At 41.7% G+C, this 19,566-nt stretch overlaps 1 protein-coding gene across 6 annotated transcripts in view; it reads right to left on the reverse strand.

Moving 5' to 3' along the window:
* The window catches only part of dclk1a (doublecortin-like kinase 1a), a 349,384-nt gene that overhangs the window by 12,973 nt on the left and 316,845 nt on the right, over positions 1 to 19,566 (reverse strand). Inside the window, exon 19 of one of the 6 annotated variants that reach the window (XM_087988274.1) lies at positions 18,639 to 18,844. The exons of 4 other annotated variants lie outside the window; for them this stretch is intronic. In XM_087988274.1, the coding sequence (XP_087844400.1) occupies positions 18,706 to 18,844 (139 nt within the window). In that variant the 3' untranslated portion in view covers positions 18,639 to 18,705. Of the gene's footprint in view, positions 1 to 18,638; positions 18,845 to 19,566 lie in introns of those variants that run through there. One more of the 6 variants, XM_087988275.1, reaches the window with a different exon arrangement.

A 19,566-nucleotide genomic window follows, 5' to 3' on the forward strand; every position in this document is an offset into this window, starting at 1 on the left:
TATAAATATTGTTTTGTGAAAATGCACTGATGATAACTTCACATTCCCTAGTGGAAGAACTGAATTTCAACTTCATTATAATCTGCAGTTACAAATTAGTTGAGTCTTTATAAATTGGTATGGAGGTTTGAAGTGATGTGGTGCCATTGCAGTATCCCTATCTCTGGACTAGAAGGTCAGGTATAAGTCCCACTTGCTCCAGAGGAATGTCATAACATGTCTGAACAGGTCAATTAAAAAATTTAGTATGTTATATCTGGGAAGGGATAGGTTATTGGTGTATTGTTCAAGGCGAGTATAGTTAATAATGAGGTATTGGTCTGAAATACACCACAGAGCAGGACAGAATAATGTTGGAAGAGACAAAGTAAAATACTGTAAACTGAATTAATATACGAAAGCAATTGTGTTTGCTGGAACTATTCCCTGCAAATTTACCATGACATTTTCTTGTATTTTGAAAAGTGTCAAAAAAACTATTGGTATTCACATCTATTTTCCCAAACAATGCACCATGTTTTGAATAAGTAGGATATGACTGACTACTATTTGTAAAATAATTACAAAAACAAGTAATTCTGTTGTAAAGAGGGCAAACTTCATTCCAGCTGAAAATGTGTTGCTGGAAAAGCGCAGCAGGTCAGGCAGCATCCAAGGAGCAGGAGAATCGACGTTTCGGGCATGAGCCCTTCTTCAGGAATGAGAAGAGTGTACCAAGTAGGCTAAGATAAAAGGTAGGGAGGAGGGACTTGGGGGAGGGGCGTTGGAAGTGCGATAGGTGGAAGGAGGTCAAGGTGAGGGTGATAGGCCAGAGTGGGGGTGGGGGCAGAGAAGTCAGGAAGAAGATTGCAGGTGGTGCTGAGTTTGAGGGTTGGGACTGAGACAAGGTGGGGGGAGGGGAAATGAGAAAACTGGAGAAAGATGCCATGAAACATGTGATAAATCCCTGAGCATGTTTTCCCCAAAAATGAGGAGCATGTTCTCATGCATGGCTTCAATTTCAGTGTGCCCTCATCCTTCATTAAACAGAATGTTTGCTGCATTCAAATTCCTTCATTACCAGTTCTCATTACAAACTAGCATCTAACAAGGATGCTGAGACCCAGAAAGCAAACCCAGCAGATCTGGCACAGACATCTTTTGGAACAACTAACCTCTTGATCGATTTTCATCTGCATTGCAAACTTCTGGTAGTGTGGCATAATTTCAAAGCATGCCTAATTACAAATATGTAAACCCAAGAAAGGAATTGGAATTTACATACTCAACAAATGTGACTACAGCAAAATAAAGCTGGGCCCAATGATGTTTCCAAATTTATACCCGAAGGACTTGCCATGACACATGATCATGCAATCATACCCAAGGGCAAGTTGCAGAAGTGCTTGTTGGACTTGCATTAAGAGTGCTAACCTCCAAGTGACATATATAACAAGGTGTGCATCATCCATGCACAAATGGGCTCCTCAAGACACCAAAAGTGATGTCCCTTTAAGCTTTATGTTATTTATAGCTGGGTCAGCACAAGAATTTTCCAAAGGCTATGAGCTGTTACAACCGGGTTTAGATGAGTTTTCCACACAAACTGTGAGGATTATTCCTTCACCTTCATGAAGACCATTAATTTGAGAGCAATAACATGTCCATATGTGCGTTTGACATTGCGAGCCTTTTACCAATGTATCACCCAATGAAGTCATTAACAGTATATCATGGCAAACAAGATGTGTCAACAGTTTCTGAATCTGTGTTCATCAAACAGTAGCTCCTGCACGTGAGTTCAAATTCATTGGCACCACAGACACCAAAATAGTTGCTGCTGCCATTGAATTCCCTTAAGGTCAGCTGTTGACACTTGTGTCCATTACCAGGAGATGGACATCTTTGATGGAATCAGCACTCAAATTGGCCATTGAACGGAATTATCAAATGAGCTTCGTTGCCTCAATCTATTATGCTTTCCTTTATTGATCAGAACATTGAGTGTAGCATAATGGCTCAGTGGTCAGCACTACAGCCTCTCAGCATCAGGGACCCAGGTTCGATTTCAGCCTTCGGAGTCTGTCTATGTGGAGTTTGTACATTCTCCCCATGTCCATGTGGGTTTCCTCCGGGTGCTACGGTTTTCTCCCACAATCCAAAGATGTGCAAGTCAGGTGGATTGGCCATGCTAAATTGCACATAGTGTTAGGTGCATTAGTCAGAGGGAATTGGGTCTGGGTGGGTTACTGTTTGGAAGGTCAGTGTGGACTTGTTGGGCCAAATGGCCCACCTCCACACTGTAGTTAATTTAATCTATAGGAGTTGTGAGGTCATGTTGCAGTTGTACAGGATATTGGTTAGGCCACTTTTGAAATATAGCGTGCAATTCTGGTCTCCTCCCAATCCGAAGGATGTTATAAAACTCGAAAGGGTTCAGACAAATGGGGCTAGATTAGTTTAGGATATCTGGTCGGCAGGGATGCGTTAGACTGAAGGGTCTGTTTCCATGCTGTACATCTCTACGTTTCTATGACTCTATTACTTGAGAAATTTGCCAAAAGGTTCTCTACCATTAATTAGCTAAAGTCTATGGTCAATTGAAGTATTACAATTCTTAAAGTTCCACACAATACAAGATAAATTTTATTGGCAATCTCGTGAATAGACCATAAGATATAGGGGCAGAATTAGGCCATTTGGTCCATTGAGTTTGCTCCACTAGTCGATCATGACTGATATGTTTCTAAATCCCATTCTCCTGCCTTCTTCCCCTAACCTTTGATCCCCTTACTAATCAAGAATCTATCTATCTCTGTCTTAAATATACCCAATGATTAAGCTTTCATAGCCTTCTGTGGTAGTGCCTTTCCCAGATTAACCACAGTTTGGTTGAATAAGTTCCTCCGCATCTCCATTCCAAAGAGTCACCTTTTCACTCTGAAGCTGTGCCCTTGGGTCCTAGTATCTCCTATTAGTGGAAACACCTACTCTATCTAGGCCCCTCAGTATTCTTAAGTTTTAAGCTGATTCCCCCACCTTATCCTTCCAAACTTTGAGTACAGGTCCAAAGTCCCCAAATGCTCCTCAAGTGACAAGCCCTTCATCCCAGAATCATTCTTGTAAACCTCCTCTGGACCCCCTCCAAGGTGAACACATCCTTCCTTAGATACGGTGCCGAAAATGCTCACAATATTCCAAATGTAGTCTGAGCAAGCCTTCTAAAGCTTTAGCAGTACAGCCCTGGCTCTTGTAATTTAGGCCTCTTGAAATAAATGCTAAAATTCCATTTTCCTTCCTGACTGCCAACTGCATCTGCAAGTTAACTATAAGAGAATCATGAATTAGGATTTCTCAGTCCCTGTGTGCTTCAGATTTTCAAAGCTTTTTCCCATTTAGTAAACCGTCCATGCCTCTATGATTCTGGCAAAGTGCATAACGTGATTCATTCCTACATTGTATTTTATATGTCACTCTCCTAGCCTATCCAAGTCCTTCTGTAGCCTCCCTGCTTCCTCAAGACTATCTGTCCCTCAATCTAATTTTGTGTCATCTAAAACTTAACAACAATGCTCTCCATTCCTTCATCCAGATCATTAACATAGTTATGGTGCCAACACTGACCCATTCTAAAAAAGACCCCTTTATCTTCACTTTCTGCCTTCTGTCAGTTAGCCAATCCTTGATCCAAGCTAACACTACGAGCTCTTACTTTATTGAGCAGCTTTTGAAATGTGAAATTTGGCACCTTTGGAATTCCAATACATCACTGGTCCCCTTTGCCTAACTTGTTGGTTAACTCCTCAAAGAATTCTAACAGACTTGTGAGGCATGACCTCTTCTTGATGAAGCTGTGCTGAGAAAATCAATTTTACTCAGAATGTCAAAGTACTCCACAATCTCATCTTTAATAATGGACTCTAAAATCTAACCAATGACTGAAGTCAGGATAACCAGTCTATAATTTCCTGTCCTCTGATTCCTTTCCTGCTTAAGCAGGGATTTACGTTAGCCACTTTCCAGTTCTCTGGGACCCTTCCTGACTGGAGTGATCCCTGTAAGATCACCACCAATGCCTCCACAATCTGGGCGGCACGGTGGCACAGTGGTTAGCACTGCTGCCTCACAGCACTGGAGATCCGGGTTCAATTCCCGCCTCAGGCGACTGACTGTGTGGAGTTTGCACGTTCTCCCCATGTCTGTGTGGGTTTCCTCCAGGTGCTCCGGTTTCCTCCCACAATCACAAAGATGTGCAGGTCAGGTGAATTGGCCATGCTAAATTGCCCGTAGTGTTAGGTAAGGGGTAAATGTATGGGTGAGTTGCGCTTCGGCGGGTCAGTGTTGACTTGTTGGGTCGAAGGGCCTGTTTCCACAATGTAATGTAATCTAATCTAATCTCCTCAGCTATCTCCTTCAGAACCCTGGGGTGTAGTCCATCCAGTCTGGATGATTTATCCACCTTCAGACATTTCAGCTTACCCTTAGTAATTGCCACGACACTCACTTCTGCCCCCAGACTCTCTTGAAGCTCTGGGATTTGGTGGTGTCTTCCACTGTGAAAACCGATGCAAAGTATCTATTCAGGTCCTCCAACAATTCTTAGTTTCTTATTATTACTTCTCCAGCCTCATTTTCCAGTGGTCTAATGTCCACTCTTGTCCACTCTTACATTTTATACATCTAAAAAATGACTTGCAGTTTTTTTTATATTCGCTAATAATATTTCATTTTCTGCTCCTTTTTTCAGTTTTACTCTTCTGGTTATTAAAGACTTCCCAAACCTTTGGCTTCCCACTAACCTTCACCACATTATATTCTTTTGCTTTTGCTTTTATGCTGTCCCTCACCTGCCTTTTCTCCCTGTACTACTTTTCTTCTTCCTTGGGATGAATTTCTGCTGTTGCCTCCTGAATTACCCTCAGAAACCCCTGCCATTGCTACTCACTACATTCCCTGCTAGGCTGACCTTACAATTTACTCAGACTAGCTCCCATATTTCTTTGTTGTTGCCTTTACTCAATTGTAATGCCATATCTATTCTACCTTCTCCATCTCAAACTGCAGAGTGAATTCTATATTAAGGTCACAGCCCCCTAGGGGATCTTTCACCTTAAGCTTCCTAATCAAGTCTGCCTCATTACACATCACCAAATCCATAACTGCCTGTTCCCTAGTGGGCTTTCCCACAAGCTGCTCTGAAAAAAACATCTTGTAGACATTCCACAAATTCCTTTTCTTAGGATCCACTACCAACTTGATTTTCACAGTCTCTATTGAAGTTCCCCATGAATATTATAACTGTGCCTTTCTTACATGCATTTTCTATCTCCTGATTTATTTTCTTCCCCATATCCTGGCTACTGCTAGGAGGCCTGTACATAACTCCCATCATGTTTTTTTTCCTTTGCAGTTCCTGAAGTCTACTCACACAGATTTTACATATTCTAACTCTATACTGCTTTTTGCTATCAATTTAATTCCATTTTTGCAAGGTTTGTGAAGGTTTGTAGCTCAGGTTGAGGTTTAGGGTGTAGGTTTGCTCGCTGAGCTGTAGGTTTGATATCCAGACATTTCATTACCTGGCTAGGTAACATCATCAGTGGTGACCTCCAAGTGAAGCAAAGCTGTTATCTCCTGCTTTCTATTTATATCTTTCTCCTGGATGGAGTTCCTGGGATTTGTGGTGATGTTATTTCCTGTTCGTTTTCTGAGGGATTGATAGATGACATCTAGATCTATGTGTTTGTTTATGGCGTTGTGGTTGGAGTGCCAGGCCTCTAGGAATTCTCTGCCATGTCTTTGCTTAGCCTGTCTCAGGATAGATGTGTTGTCCCAGTTGAAATGGTGGTTTTTCCTCATCCGTGTGTAGGGCTACGAGGGAGAGAGGGTCGTGTCTTTTTGTGGCTAGCTGGTGTTCGTGTATCCTGGTGGCTAACTTTCTTCCTGTTTGCCCTGCGTAGTGTTTGTGGCAGTCCTTGCATGGAATTTTGTAGATGACGTTGGTTATGTCCATGGGTTGTACTGGGTCTTTTAAGTTAGTTAGTTTTTGTTTGAGAGTGTCGGTGGGTTTGTGTGCTACTAGGATTCCGAGGGGTCTTAGTAGTCTGGCTGTCATTTCTGAAACGTCTTTGATGTATGGTAAGATGGTTAGGGTTTCTGGCTGTGTTTGGTCTGCTTGTCGTGGTTTGTTCTTGAGGAATCTGCGCACTGTATTTTTTGAGTATCCGTTCTTCTTGAATACGTTGTATAGGTAGTTCTCCTCTGTTTTCCGAAGTTCATCTGTGCTGCAGTGTGTGGTGGCTCATTGGAATAGTGTTCTGATACAGCTTCGTCTGTGCTGCCGTGTGTTGGGATGGCTGCTGGTGTAGTTAAGTATTTGGTCAGTGTTTGTCGGTTTCCTGTATACGCAAGTTTGTAGTTCTCAGTTGTCCTTTCTTTCGATTGTGACGTCCAGGTTGTCGGTTTCTTCCTCCTTGGTGAAGTTTATGCCTGTGAGGGTGTTGTTGATGATGTTGAATGTCTCTTCTATCTTGTTTCGTTTTGTGATGACAAAAGTGTCATCTACGTAGCGGACCCAGATTTTTGGTTTGATGGTTGGTAGGGCTGTTTGTTCTAGTCTTTGCATTACCACTTCTGCTATGAATCCTGATAATGGAGATCCCATGGGTGTGCCATTGGTTTGTTTGTAGAGTATGTTGTTGAAAGTGAAGTGGGTGGTGAGGCACAGGTCTACTAGCTTCATGATGTTTTTGTTGGTAATGTGATTGATGGTGGTTGGGGTATGTGTGATGGTCTCTTCTAAAAGTGTGGTAAGTGTTTCCTTTGCCAGGTCGATGTTGGTGGAGGTGAACAGTGCTGTTACGATAAATGAGATCATTGCTTCGTCTTCCTCTATTTTGTTATTTTTGATGATTTTTAGTAATTCCTGGGTGGAGTGGATGGAGTGCTGTGACTCTTCTACTAGGTACTTCAGTCTTGCATGTAGTTCTTTGGCCAGTCTGTAAGTTGGTGTTCCGGGTAGTGAGACTATGGGTCTGAGGGGGGCTCCTGGTTTATGGATTTTTGGTAGTCCGTAGAATCGTGGGGTGTTGGTCCTATCGGGTTTCATTTTCTGGAATTCCATTTCTTATTAACAAGGCAACTCCATCCCTTCTGCCCATCTGTCTGTCATTTCAATGTGTATAGTTGGATACTTAGTTCTCAGCCCTGATCCCTTTGCAGCTACATGCCTCTGATTCCATGACATAGTACCCCCTAATTTCAATCTGCGCCACAAGCTCATTTACCTTATTTCACATATTGCATGTTTAAGTCTCAGTCATGCCTTGATTTTCCTGCTTCTCATAATTATCTCCTAATCCGCTGTGCCTGAAATTAGGTTCCTGACATTTTCAATATTCTCTGCTATTATTTCTTCTGAAAACTTTAGTAACCTCATCCCGGCCCTCTACTCTTTTAGCCTTTTTCATACTTTTCCATGCAAGTGAATTCATCCTCCACCTATTTCAAGTCCTCCCTCCTTCCCCAGTACTGGTGCCAATGTCTCATGAATTAGACACCCTTACTCTCACACTAATTTTTGAGCCATGTGTTCACCTCTTTAATCTTGTTGAACCTTTGCCAATTTACTCGTGGTTCAGGTAGTAATCCAAAGCATATTACCTTTCAGGTTCTGCTTTTCAATTTTGCTCCTGGCTACTCATATTCCCTCAGCAGAACCTCTTTCCAACTTCTACCTAGACTGTTAGTACCCACATGGACCATAACAACTGGATCTTTCTCTTCCCACACCAAGTTCCTCTGCACCCAGTTGTAATATTCTGAACCCAGGCACGAGGCAAGCAACACAGCTTTTGGGGCTTTCTATCTTCCCCTGACTATACCATCCCCAATTATAACTACATTTCTCTTTTCTCCCCCATCTTGAATGGCTCTCTTTACCATGGGTGCTATGGTCAGTTTGCTCATCCTCCCTACAGCCCTCACTCTTATCCACATAGGGAGCAATATTCCCAAACCTGTTAGACAAAGTTCAAGGACTGAGGCTTCTTCAGCATGACCTCCTGAATCCCTCTACCTGCCTTGCTTGTAGTCACAGTCTCCTGACCCTGACAACTGACTGAATTCGAGGTAGTTAGCCTAAGGACTGCCTCCTGAAACACAGCATCCAGGTAACTTTCCCTCTCCCTCTCCCTCTCCCTCATACCTCAATGTTCAAAGCTCAGATTCTAGCTTATCAAATCAGACCTAGAGTTCCTTAGGTAACCAACACTTGTGATCACTAGGAACCACAATACAGTCCACCAGCTCCCATGTCATGCAGGTACAACACATCACCTGGCCCTGCACCTCTATTTTATTTACTTAGTATAAAAATTCCTACTGATCTTTTTCGCTTTTAGTCTGTAAATATTTCTCCCAATGACTTTCAGTCTGAAAATAATCTACAACATAGTCAAATTAACAGCTATTACCAACCAATGAACTTACAGTCTTCCTGTGATGTCACTACTTTGTGCTGGCCCCGATCCTGGGCTTCAACTTATCCTGTTAAAATAAAACTTCACGAGCTATGAGCCAAAAAAAACCAAAAAACATCTTCTCCCCTCTGCACCGAATTTCTACACTGCCTCCAAATTCCCCAAACTATGTCCTCACCTAGGCTGAGTCTCATTTCAGATGTAGTCTCCCTTTCCTGACCATGTTTTCACTGCTGGCCAGGCATCTGCTCTGATAAGCAGATGCTCTGCGGAGCGTTTCAGAGAACACCTCTGGGACACCCGGACCAACCAACCCAACCACCCTGTGGCTCAACATTTCAACTCCCCCTCCCACTCCACCAAGGATATGCAGGTCTTTGGACTCCTCCATCGCCAGACCACAACAAAATGACGGTTGGAGGAAGAGCGCCTCATCTTCCGCCTAGGAACCCTCCAACCACAAGGGATGAACTCGGATTTCACCAGTTTCCTCATTTCCCCTCCCCCCACCTTGTCTCAGTCAAATCCATCGAATTCAGCACCGCCTTCCTAACCTGCAATCTTCTTCCTGACCTCTCCGCCCCCACCCCAGTCTGACCTATCACCCTCACCTTGACCTCTTTCCACCTATCACATTTCCGACACCCCTCCCCCAAGTCCCTCCTCCCTCCCTTTTATCTTAGCCTGCTGGACAAACTTTCCTCATTCCTGAAGAAGGGCTTATGCCCGAAACGTCGATTCTCCTGTTTCCTGGATGCTGCCTGACCTGCTGCACTTTTCCAGCAACACATTTTCAGCTTTCTCCGTGTAAGCCATACTAACAGATTGTATCAAATAATATATTCTGCTTTTCATGCACATTGGGTAGCATTCAAATTATGCTCAACCAGCTCTCAGTTACAAGTGTTAGAAACCATGTCCAGCATTAGATGGTGATTCTGCTATTCAACAACTTTTTTTAGAATAATCTGGACAGTACTAATGATTACACTGTAAGTATGTAAGTAAAAGAAATTTGTGAAAACGTTGCATTCCCATGGCAAAATTGTGACCAATCACAGTCTGACTACCATGTCTGACAACCAAAATCAACAGCTAACTGTTCTTGCTGCATCTCCATGCTTGCTGTGGCCCAGCCAATGGGCAACCTCTTCTCATTCTGTATAAATCGGTGTCCTTTTTCATGACAAAAAGTTTCAACTTCATGTCTCCTTTAGCAATGTTTAAATTCATGCAAGCTAAGATGTGCTGTCAGGTGACATCAATGGTAGTTTGGTTGTATCGCCACAGTCTTACCAGACCATAGGGGCTGCTCTCTTATTAGAGAGAAGCAACTGGTGGTGATTTAACCTGAGGGCCACCAGACCTCAGGCAAAGAAAGAGGCTGAGAAGGAGAGACCTTCATGGTAACCTCAAACCGGTGATGGGAATTAAACCCATGCTGTTGGCATCACCACCAACAATCCAGCCAACTGAACTAAACCAATTCCCCTATGGTAGTAGCTGGTATTAGGTGAGAAGATCCAACAAATAGCTTGGAAACATATGCTAGTCATGGGCTTCCCTTCAAAAATCTTAGATCAGAAGCTAGTACAAATTGAACTGACCATTTATGTTTATGGATTTGTTTAAGTTAAACACAACAAAACAAGTAAAGTATTTGGATGAATTTGGTGCCCAGTTTTTCATCCGATCTTGTAAGCACAATGCAAAGACCAGAGATGAATGTAATGAGCAACTGCGCCAAGCATTCATAAAACTAACACTTGCTCAATGCCTTGATCACATCTGTGATATCAACTGGTGTTGAAGTGTGTGCCAAAGGAAAGAGAGTGATGTGAACAAATGTTTTCCAGCCATTTAACCAATTTAGCCTACAGGCAAAATACACAAGAAGGTGTAACTGAAAGGCTCCCCTTAGGATGGCATGATGGCTCAGTGGTTAGCACTGCTGCCTCACAGGGACCCAGGTTCAAATTAACCCTTTGGTGACCACCTGTCTGGAGGGGTTTGCACATTTTCCACGTGTCTGCATGGGTTTCCTCCTGGTGCTCTGGTTTCCTCTCTCAGTCCAAAGATGTGCAGGTTATGTGGAATGGCTATGCTAAATTGCTCATAGAATCCAGGAATATGTAGGTTACTAAGCAATGTGAAATGCAGGGTTATGCTCTTTAGGGGGTCAGTGTGGACTCAATGGGCCAAATAGCCTGTTTCCACACTGTCGGGATTCTATGACTTTTACTCCCTCCTTCACATTTGGTGCTTCCTTGTGCCACTGCCATTCCACCTTGCTCCCCCCAGCCAACAATGCCATTCATCAAATATAGCCCTATTGCATTTCCGTGAAGAATTAAAAGATTTTACTGATCAAATATGGGAAGCATGCTTTTAAAAATCCTGGTGAACAAAATTAGATGCTTAAAGATGATTTCTGATGCTGCCAGATCTTACTTAATGTAATTTTAATTTGCAAAGTAAGCACACTTGCAAAAATGTAATATATTTTTCATTTGTTTAGTCGGACATTTGCACTGTGGTTAGCACTCCCAAAGAGCATTGGAAGCTGGACCAGTTACTAAGCATAATCAAGTAAGTGCATTTTAGATGTAAAATAAGAAAAAGCACACTTTAATTTTAACCAGAAAGTCCAGACTGTGCCTATTCATATTGATTTCAACATTTGCACAGCTTTGTAATAACTGCATCTTGTTTATTTCAAACAAATAAAAGTTCTTCTATGCCTCTTTTATGTCTTATCACTGTGCTGAAAATGTCTTGAAATAACAATAACATGCCAGATACCCCACAGCCACAGAAATGAGAATTATTTTTATTGTACGTTACTGATAATCTTTCTTTGGAAGACAGGAGCAATAATGTTTGACTGGTAATGTTAGTTCCTAGCCACTGTCACAGGTCAGAGGCAATTAACTAAATCTCCTAAAAGGTACAGTACAAGTGCATATTATTCCTGATGTTGCTGGGAGGTTTGTGTTCATTGTGGGCACAGCTATCAGTTTCAAAAATACCAATATTCTGCAGGTTGAAGGGGAGTCCATAAATACCTGAATGTTTAGGAATGCATATGGTAATAATAATCATTTAAGAGTGGCTTTAAATGGCTCTTAAAATGATAAGAATGATGGAGTTTAATCTCTGTAAACCATACTTCAATATGGCCTGAGGGCCAATCCTAAAATGTTTCTTCCCCTTGTATCTTTTGTGGTTATACTACTCTGTACATAACAACTGAGCTCTTTTGGATTAATTGTGGTTTGGTTACACTGAAGGAGTGGTGTACTGTTGGACAGATCATCTTTTTAGAATAGAAGAAAAGGTGACTTCTCAATTGCCACTTAGATGGATGAAAAGACCCCCATGGCATGATTTAAAGAAAAGCAAGGGAGATCTCCTGGTGTACTTGTCAATATTCATTCCTCAATCAATATCACTATGATAAACATTCAATTACCTTTATTTAATTACCTGTTTGTGGGTCTTACTGTGTGAAAATTAGCTGGCACACTTCTTACAACAATGACTTGCTTCAAAAACTACTACTTTGCTCATTCAGTGCCATTACTTCCACGTTCCCTATTAGTTTTGTCAAAATCTTTGTTTCTCGTGATAGAGGCTGTTACATAACCTTTCCTCCCACGAGCACCTTGCTTATTTGTTAGCCTGAGATGCGTTTAGTGCCCTGTAAATGATTGATGTAAAATATCATGAGGAACAAAGATTTTGACAAAATTAATGTGACAGACGGCACAGAAGTCACCGGGTCCTGATGAGATGGTCTTTTTCTAAATATTTAAACAAATGGGCTGCAGAGATAGTGGAAGCATTGGATGAGATACTCTAGAACTCACTAGATTCTAGGAGGGTGCCACTGGATTGGAAACTACTAATATGGTGCTTCTGTTCAAGAAGAGAGATAGACAGAAATAAAGATACAATAGACCAGTTAACCTAACATTTGTCATTGGAAAATTGGTAGAGTACATTATCCAGTAAGAAATAGCAAGGCATTTAGAAAAGCTCAACGTAATCAATATGTTTTGTGAAAGGGAATCATGTTTGACCAATTTTCTAGAGTTCTTTAAGGATATAACAAGAAGAATTGATAAGGGGAACTAATAGATATACAGTATTTGGACTTTCAGAAGGCACTCTATAAGATGCCATATGAAAGAGTATTGCTCAAGATAGCAACTCATGTCTTGGGGGTAATATCTCAGAATGGATTGAGGATTAGTTAACATACAGAAACTAGAGAGTCCAAATTAATGGTCTTTTTTGGATTAGAAAGATGTTTAACTAGTAGAGTGCCACAAGGATCAATCCTAGGGTCTCTATTTACTATCTACCTTATATACTCAAGTAGTAGTCAACTTTTTTTGACTACTTTTTAAGGTTAAATGTATGGGTTCGACTATTACATAGATACTACTTTTGAGGCGCTAAAAGTCATGCCCTTCAAAATTCATATTATTAACAGAATGCTAACTGATCTCTGAACGAATAAAGAAAAAAAATGACTTATGGTAATTCTGAAAACCCGGAGTGGAGCTATTCAGCCAGCAGATTGGAACACGGGGATTGGAGTGGAACAACCGGCAGATGGAAAGCTGGAGCAGAATGTGACAGCAGGCACACTGACTCAAACATTGATCGGTTATCTGTGAATAACTAGGGCTGACTTTTACATAAGATATGTGGAAAATTCCAGGTTATTTGGCCAAAAGTGGGGGGGGGGGGGTCGACTTTTACATGAGATTGACTATTACTAGAGTATATACGGTATATTGATGACTTGGAGGAGAATGAGGCAGAGTATAGTGTATCCAAATTTACTGAAGATAAATAAAGTAGATGGGTTTATTGTGACAAGAACATAATGACTTGGCAAGAGGATAGAGATAGGTTGAGTGAATGTGCAAAACTTGGCAGATGGAGTTTAATGTTGGAAAATGTGAGGTCATTCACATTGGTAGGAAGAATCAAAAGGCACTAAATGGAGAGAAACTCCAAAAAAGGTGCCGTGCAGAGGGATTTGGGTGATCTGGTGCATGAAATACCAGAAATTACCATGCAGGTACATCAATTAATTAAGTAGATGGACTTTTAGGAAAGAACAAGGGGTGATCTTATTGAACCATATAAGGTTCTGAGGAGCCTGGACAGGGCTGAGAGTGACAGTGAGAAATGACCAATCTCCAACAAGGGGACATGGTTACAAAATAAGGGGACACTCCTTTAAGACTGGAGTGCGAAGTCATTTCTTCTCCCATAGGGGTGAAATAAGTGTTTTACTTTGCTCCACCCATTTTCCGACCCTATTATTATGCACTAAGCCTGCACAAAAGATTGCAGATTTTATTTGAAAATTAAGATATTAGCTTTATATAAGTTCTTTATCATGTTCAAAATGCTATGTTGACAATTTTCATTTTATAGGGCAATAATTGTTCAATTTGACTTATTTCAAGGTCACCGTTCATTTTTCTGATAGTATGGATTCAGTGCAAACACTGTAATTAATTCAGAATGAATTGCCAAAAGTATAAAATCAATAATTCAATTGAAATATTGAAAATTCAGTAGGTTTATGAGCGTAGCACCTTTTAATTCCTTTGCTTCATGCAGCCATTGTTTTATTTATAAAATGTTCAAAAATGAGTGTAAGATCAAAACACAACTGTTCTTGATTATTTTCCAGTTTGTTGTGTACAAACTATGACTTTGACTTTCCTCTTAGCTGATCTGTGAAGAAACTTCAGTGTTGAAACAGTGAAGTATTGTCAGCAAAACTCACTTGTGGAAAATCAGATATGATCTATCGATGCTGGGAGTCTTCTCAGCAAATGGCTCAATAGCCCAAAACAAAGAGTTCTCAGTTTACTTATAAGCAATCTCCAAGAGAGGCCACTCCCACTGGAGGGACATGGTCATGTTGGATTATCAGTAGAATTATTTTTGCATAAATCAGTTGATATAATTGTCAGCTATTAGTTGGCAGCTAAGCAATTTAACTCGCTTTATCAGTCTTTCACTTGGGACATAAAAATATCTTGCAGGGTATGGATTACTGACTTTGTCAATTTGATTGTGAGGTATGAATTGAATTTGTAATTTAATCAGTGCAATTTAGCAATGATTTTTGATCCATTATATTTATGTTTTGAATGAATGAAATTCATGGGGAGAATGGCTTTATCCCAGCAAATTAACCAGGAGGAATAAGGAATACATTTGCAAAAGTTTATGAATGATGATTATTGTGAGTAATCCCAGAGAAAACATTTTGTTAAGAACTAACAATAGGGAAAAGTACTATGGATGAACCAATAAGCAAGCCAAACAAAAGTTAGTCATCCTCTACCCAGAGGGACTGACAAAGAAGAAATAAGTAATGATTAAGCAAGCAGATAGTTATAGAGGTCAATGTCTTTAAATATATTAAGGATGGAACTTAAGAGTAATTGCAGTTAAATTGGTGGACAGACTGAAATACAGACCAGAGAAAAATAAAGTGGTTTACATAATCCACCTTTTGGAATATCAGAGCAAAAAGAAATAACTCAAAGAAAAAAGAGGCTAATAGCCATTTGTATCACATGCTAACTTAAATTTGACTTATTACAATGTGGGAGAACTGGGCTATGAAATGATTGTGATGAGGTCAGCCAGGTGGACATAGCAGAGTATGAGTTCCCTGATTGGGGCTGTTAACCTGGTCTAATCAGGGGGCTGTGGCTGAAAGATATAAACAGAAGTGTCAGGGGTTCTGCTCACTCTAGCAGCTGGTTCAGTGCTAGCTGGACCAATGTCAAATACTATACATGTGTACAAAAAGGGGAACTTGGGGATTGGATACTGGCCTCTGTGGAGTTATTTCCACGGTGACGAGAGAAAAAAAAAATGCTCCTGAAGAAATCCACTCGCAACAGTCATCTTTGAGTTGGGTAAGCAATTCTAGCATCATGCTGTTATTTGAGAAGCTTGACTAGTTTGATCCTGCCGTCAAAGACTGGGCCCAGTATGTAGAAAGAATACATTTTGTTTTAAAGGGTAAATGATGCAGATGAAAAGCAAGGAATTATTCTCCTGACAGCTTGTGGACCTGCAATGTTTTCAGTTATTCGGAGTCTAACATTTCCTGAGGCACCAGATACTAACACCTTTCAAGAGTTGACAGATCTAGTTAAGCAATATTGCCACTCCAAGCCTCTTTTTATTCTGAGCAGTTTTACTCAGCAGTTCGAGAACCAGGGAAATCCGTGTCGGGATTTTTGATGAAGTTAAGACAACTAAAAGAGGCATGTGACTTTGGTTAACTCTTAATGAGATGCTAAGAGACTGTTTGGTATTTAGTATTAAAGGCGTAATCATGCAAAAGCATGTACACGCTGAAGCCCGACTGGACTTCAAACAGGCACTACAAGTGATTTTGTCATTAGAAAATGTGGCAAAGTGGAGCAAATGAGTTCCAGGGTTTGCTGATGGAAGTGGACATCCTCACCGGGGAGACTGAGCTTGGGGGACACCACTTGAGTGAAGGTGATTGCACAGCCTCATTCAGGACATATTCTGAGCAGAGGGACTTTAAAATCTCCACAGCAAAAGCCCAAACAAAGGCAAGCCTCAGCCAGTTGGTTAACATTTTCTTCAGGATCTGGGCCAGCAAGCCATCATTGTTGCTGCTACTGGTAAACAGATTCAAGACACTAGACTTGAATTGAGTTAGAGAACTCAAAAGCTGATATCCAGGAGTGTGCACACTCTAGAAAGCCCACCTACCTCTGGATTGGAACAGTCAAATTGCTTAGCAACATCCAAAGCAGAACCAATCAAAATTAATGTCTGGTTAAAAGGTCATCTGGTTCTAATGGAGGTTGATACCGATGCAGCTTTATCAGTGATTGCAGATGCAGTCTTTAAATACATTTGCTCTGGACTCCAGCCCTTAAGTTTGAGTAAGACCTTGGCAGGACCTATACCAGGGAATATTCACAGATTAAGGGTGCAACTTCAGTTCCAATCTCCTCTGAGAAGAAGCTGGTTCAGTTCCCGCTGATTGTAGTAAAAGGCTCGGGCCCAAGCTTGATGGAGTGAAATTGGTTGAGAAAGGTTCACTTAGATTGGCTGAACATTTTTCACCTAGTAAATAGCTGCCTGAGTGAAATAAATACCCAGAAGTTGTTTAGGAAGGTCTAGTGGCTATCAAAGGGACCAAAGCCATCTTGCATGTTGACCAGGAAGCAACTCCACAATTCTGCAAGGTCCGCCCAGTGTCTTTTGCCTTAAAAGTACAGGCAGAAATCAGGAGAATGGAAAGTGAAGGAATCATTAAGTCAGCCCACTTTGCAGAATGGGCAGCACCGGTCGTGCCAACTGTGAAGCCTGACGGCTCAGTTTGACTGTGTGGGGATTTTAAACAAATTGCATACCACTTCTTGCAGCTGGATAAATACCCAATGCCTTACATAAACGACATGTGCAAAGTTGGTGAGGGGGCTGTCCTTCACAAAGCTGGACATGAGCCATGCGTACCTACAATTGTGGTTAGATGAGGCTTCCTAGAAGTATGCTATGATTAATATCCATTAGGTCTGTACCAATATACGAGACTGCCATTTGGGATATTGTCATCCTGTCCTATTTTTCAGCAGACAATGGAGAATATTTTACAAGATCTACCTCAGGTTGCCATTTATCTAGATGACATGCTAACAACAGGGAAGACCAATAAAGAGCATTTAGTGAACATGGACATGGTCCTTAGAGTTTTCCCCAAGGTGGGTGTACACCCTAGAAGGGAAAAATGTATGTTCCAGTCACCCCAAGTGACCTACTTGGACTACCGTGTCAATAAGACTGAGTTATACCCATTGAAAGATAAAATGAGGGTGATCAAAGGTGCCCCGGCGCTCATGTCTGTACCTGAGCTTAGATCTTTCATTGGATTGTTGAATTATTATGGAAAGTTCATACGTAACCTGGCCTCCACCTTGGCACCCTTACATCATCTTCGATTGAAAAAAGGGGCAGTCTTGGAAGTGGTCTCGTAGCCAAGGTGTAATCTTTAGGGAATTGAAGCAGCAGCTATTGTCATCTGAGATGCTGGCACACTATGATCCCAAGTGAGATCTGATGCAGACATCCAACGCCCATCCGTACAGTATTGGGTAGTATTGACTCACAGATGGCCCAATGGAGAGGAATGTCCTATAGTGTATGTTTTCCAGATTTGGGCTGATGCAGAGTGCAAATACACCCAGATAGAAGGAAGGTTTGGCAGTCATCTGTGGTGCAAGGAAGTTTACCAATAACTTTTATGGATGCAAATTTATAACAGTAATAGTACACAAACCCTTACTATGGCTACTCAAAGAGGACAAGGCCAAGCTGCCTGTAGCTTTAGGTTTAATTCAACGGTCTCATTTTAAATGCATATAATTACAATTTGGAACACCGTCTGCAACTTCAATTTGCAAATGCAGATGCCTTCTGCCACCTCTCACTGGCAGACACACCACTGGAAGAGTCCATTCTGGTTTTAAACATTCTGGACACCCTTCCAGTCACCACTGATAACATCAGACTGTGGATGCAAAAAGATCTGATCCTGGCAAAACTAAAACAACTGGTTATGATGGGGGGAGCCAAAGGGCCATGAAAACCAGAACTGAAATCTTGCTGAACCCAGTGAAACTAGATCACCATAGCAGACAATACATTGTTATGGGGAGCAAGAGTGATTGTTCCAATGCAAGTAAAGGTCGCTGCCAGATACTGGATGAACTCCACCAGGGTCATTCATGAGTTTTCAAAATGAAGGTGTTGGTGAGAAGTTATTTTTGTTGGCCAGGATTGGATGCCTTCAAAACTGCACTGGTGACGCAGGACCCAGCGTGCCAACAAAGACAAAAGTCACCACCAGCAGCTCCCCCACACTTGTGGGAATGGCCGGGTAAAGCCTGGACTCAGTTAATGTCGACTGTGCTAGCCCTTTCATGGGCTCAACGTTCTTAGTCATTGTGAACACCCACTCAAAGTAGTTGGACAGTCAGAGTTTATTCATCAAACACAGGGATGATGTTTGAAAAGCTGTGCACATCTTTTGTAATATATGGACTCCAGGAAGTATTGGTCACAGACAATCAGCCATCATTTACCAGCAGGGAATTCAAGCACTTCCTGAAGTTGAATGGTCTGACTTTGAATACAAGCTTAAAGAAACAGCTTACAGCTTCACTCCATAACAAACTGTCGTTGATCGGATTTGATTATTGGACCACTCTTCAGGCAACAAAGGGATAGCTCCAGCAGAGTTGATAATCAGCAGAAGACTCCATATCAGGTTAAACCAGATGTTCCTGGACCTGGGGAGGGGGGGGGGATTGAAACAACATCAGGAATGCCAATGCTGGACACAAAACTCCTCTAAACGACAGAGACAGTTTACTTCAGGGGATGGAGTTTGGTATTGAAACTACAGAAATGGTCTAGGACGGGTAAGAGGCATGGTTGATGTGAGGTCAAGTCCTGTGATGTACAAAGTTTGGGAGGTGAGGTGGTCTTGAGCAAGCATGTGGACCACACAAAAGCTGCAAACTCAGAAACAGGGCAGGAGCAAAACACACCCAGCCCCTCAGAATAGCCAGAAAGGCTGCCAGGACCCATGGGCTCTCCCTCACATCTAGTGTCAAAGAAACCTCGGAGTCTGAGATGGACATCGGCGGATGTCGCAGCCTCGACGTCTTTACCATCTGAAGATGAATTTCTTGCATACTCCTGGCATACACACCACCGATATCTGAAATTGAGTCAGAGGAACTGAATTTGGTGTGAAAATGCCCCAGTAGAGGCTACAAGAAAAAGAACAGGCCTATGTGCCCAGATATTGAGAAGGAGGGATGTAGTGATTATAATGAGGTCAGCCAGGTGGACCTCATAGAATATAAGTTCCCTGACTGGGGCTATTGACGTGGTTCAATCAGGGAGCACTGGCTGACAGGTATAAGCAGGAATGTCAGAGGTTTTGTTCATTGAGAGCTGGCTCTGAGGAAGCCGGACCAGTGTCACCCTTTATTTATGCACGTAT

The sequence above is a fragment of the Chiloscyllium plagiosum genome, unplaced genomic scaffold (genome assembly GCF_037043375.1).
Source record: "Chiloscyllium plagiosum isolate Xiang-an unplaced genomic scaffold, Cpla_swu_hap1 HiC_scaffold_6, whole genome shotgun sequence".
Classification (NCBI taxonomy): Eukaryota; Metazoa; Chordata; class Chondrichthyes; order Orectolobiformes; family Hemiscylliidae; genus Chiloscyllium; species Chiloscyllium plagiosum.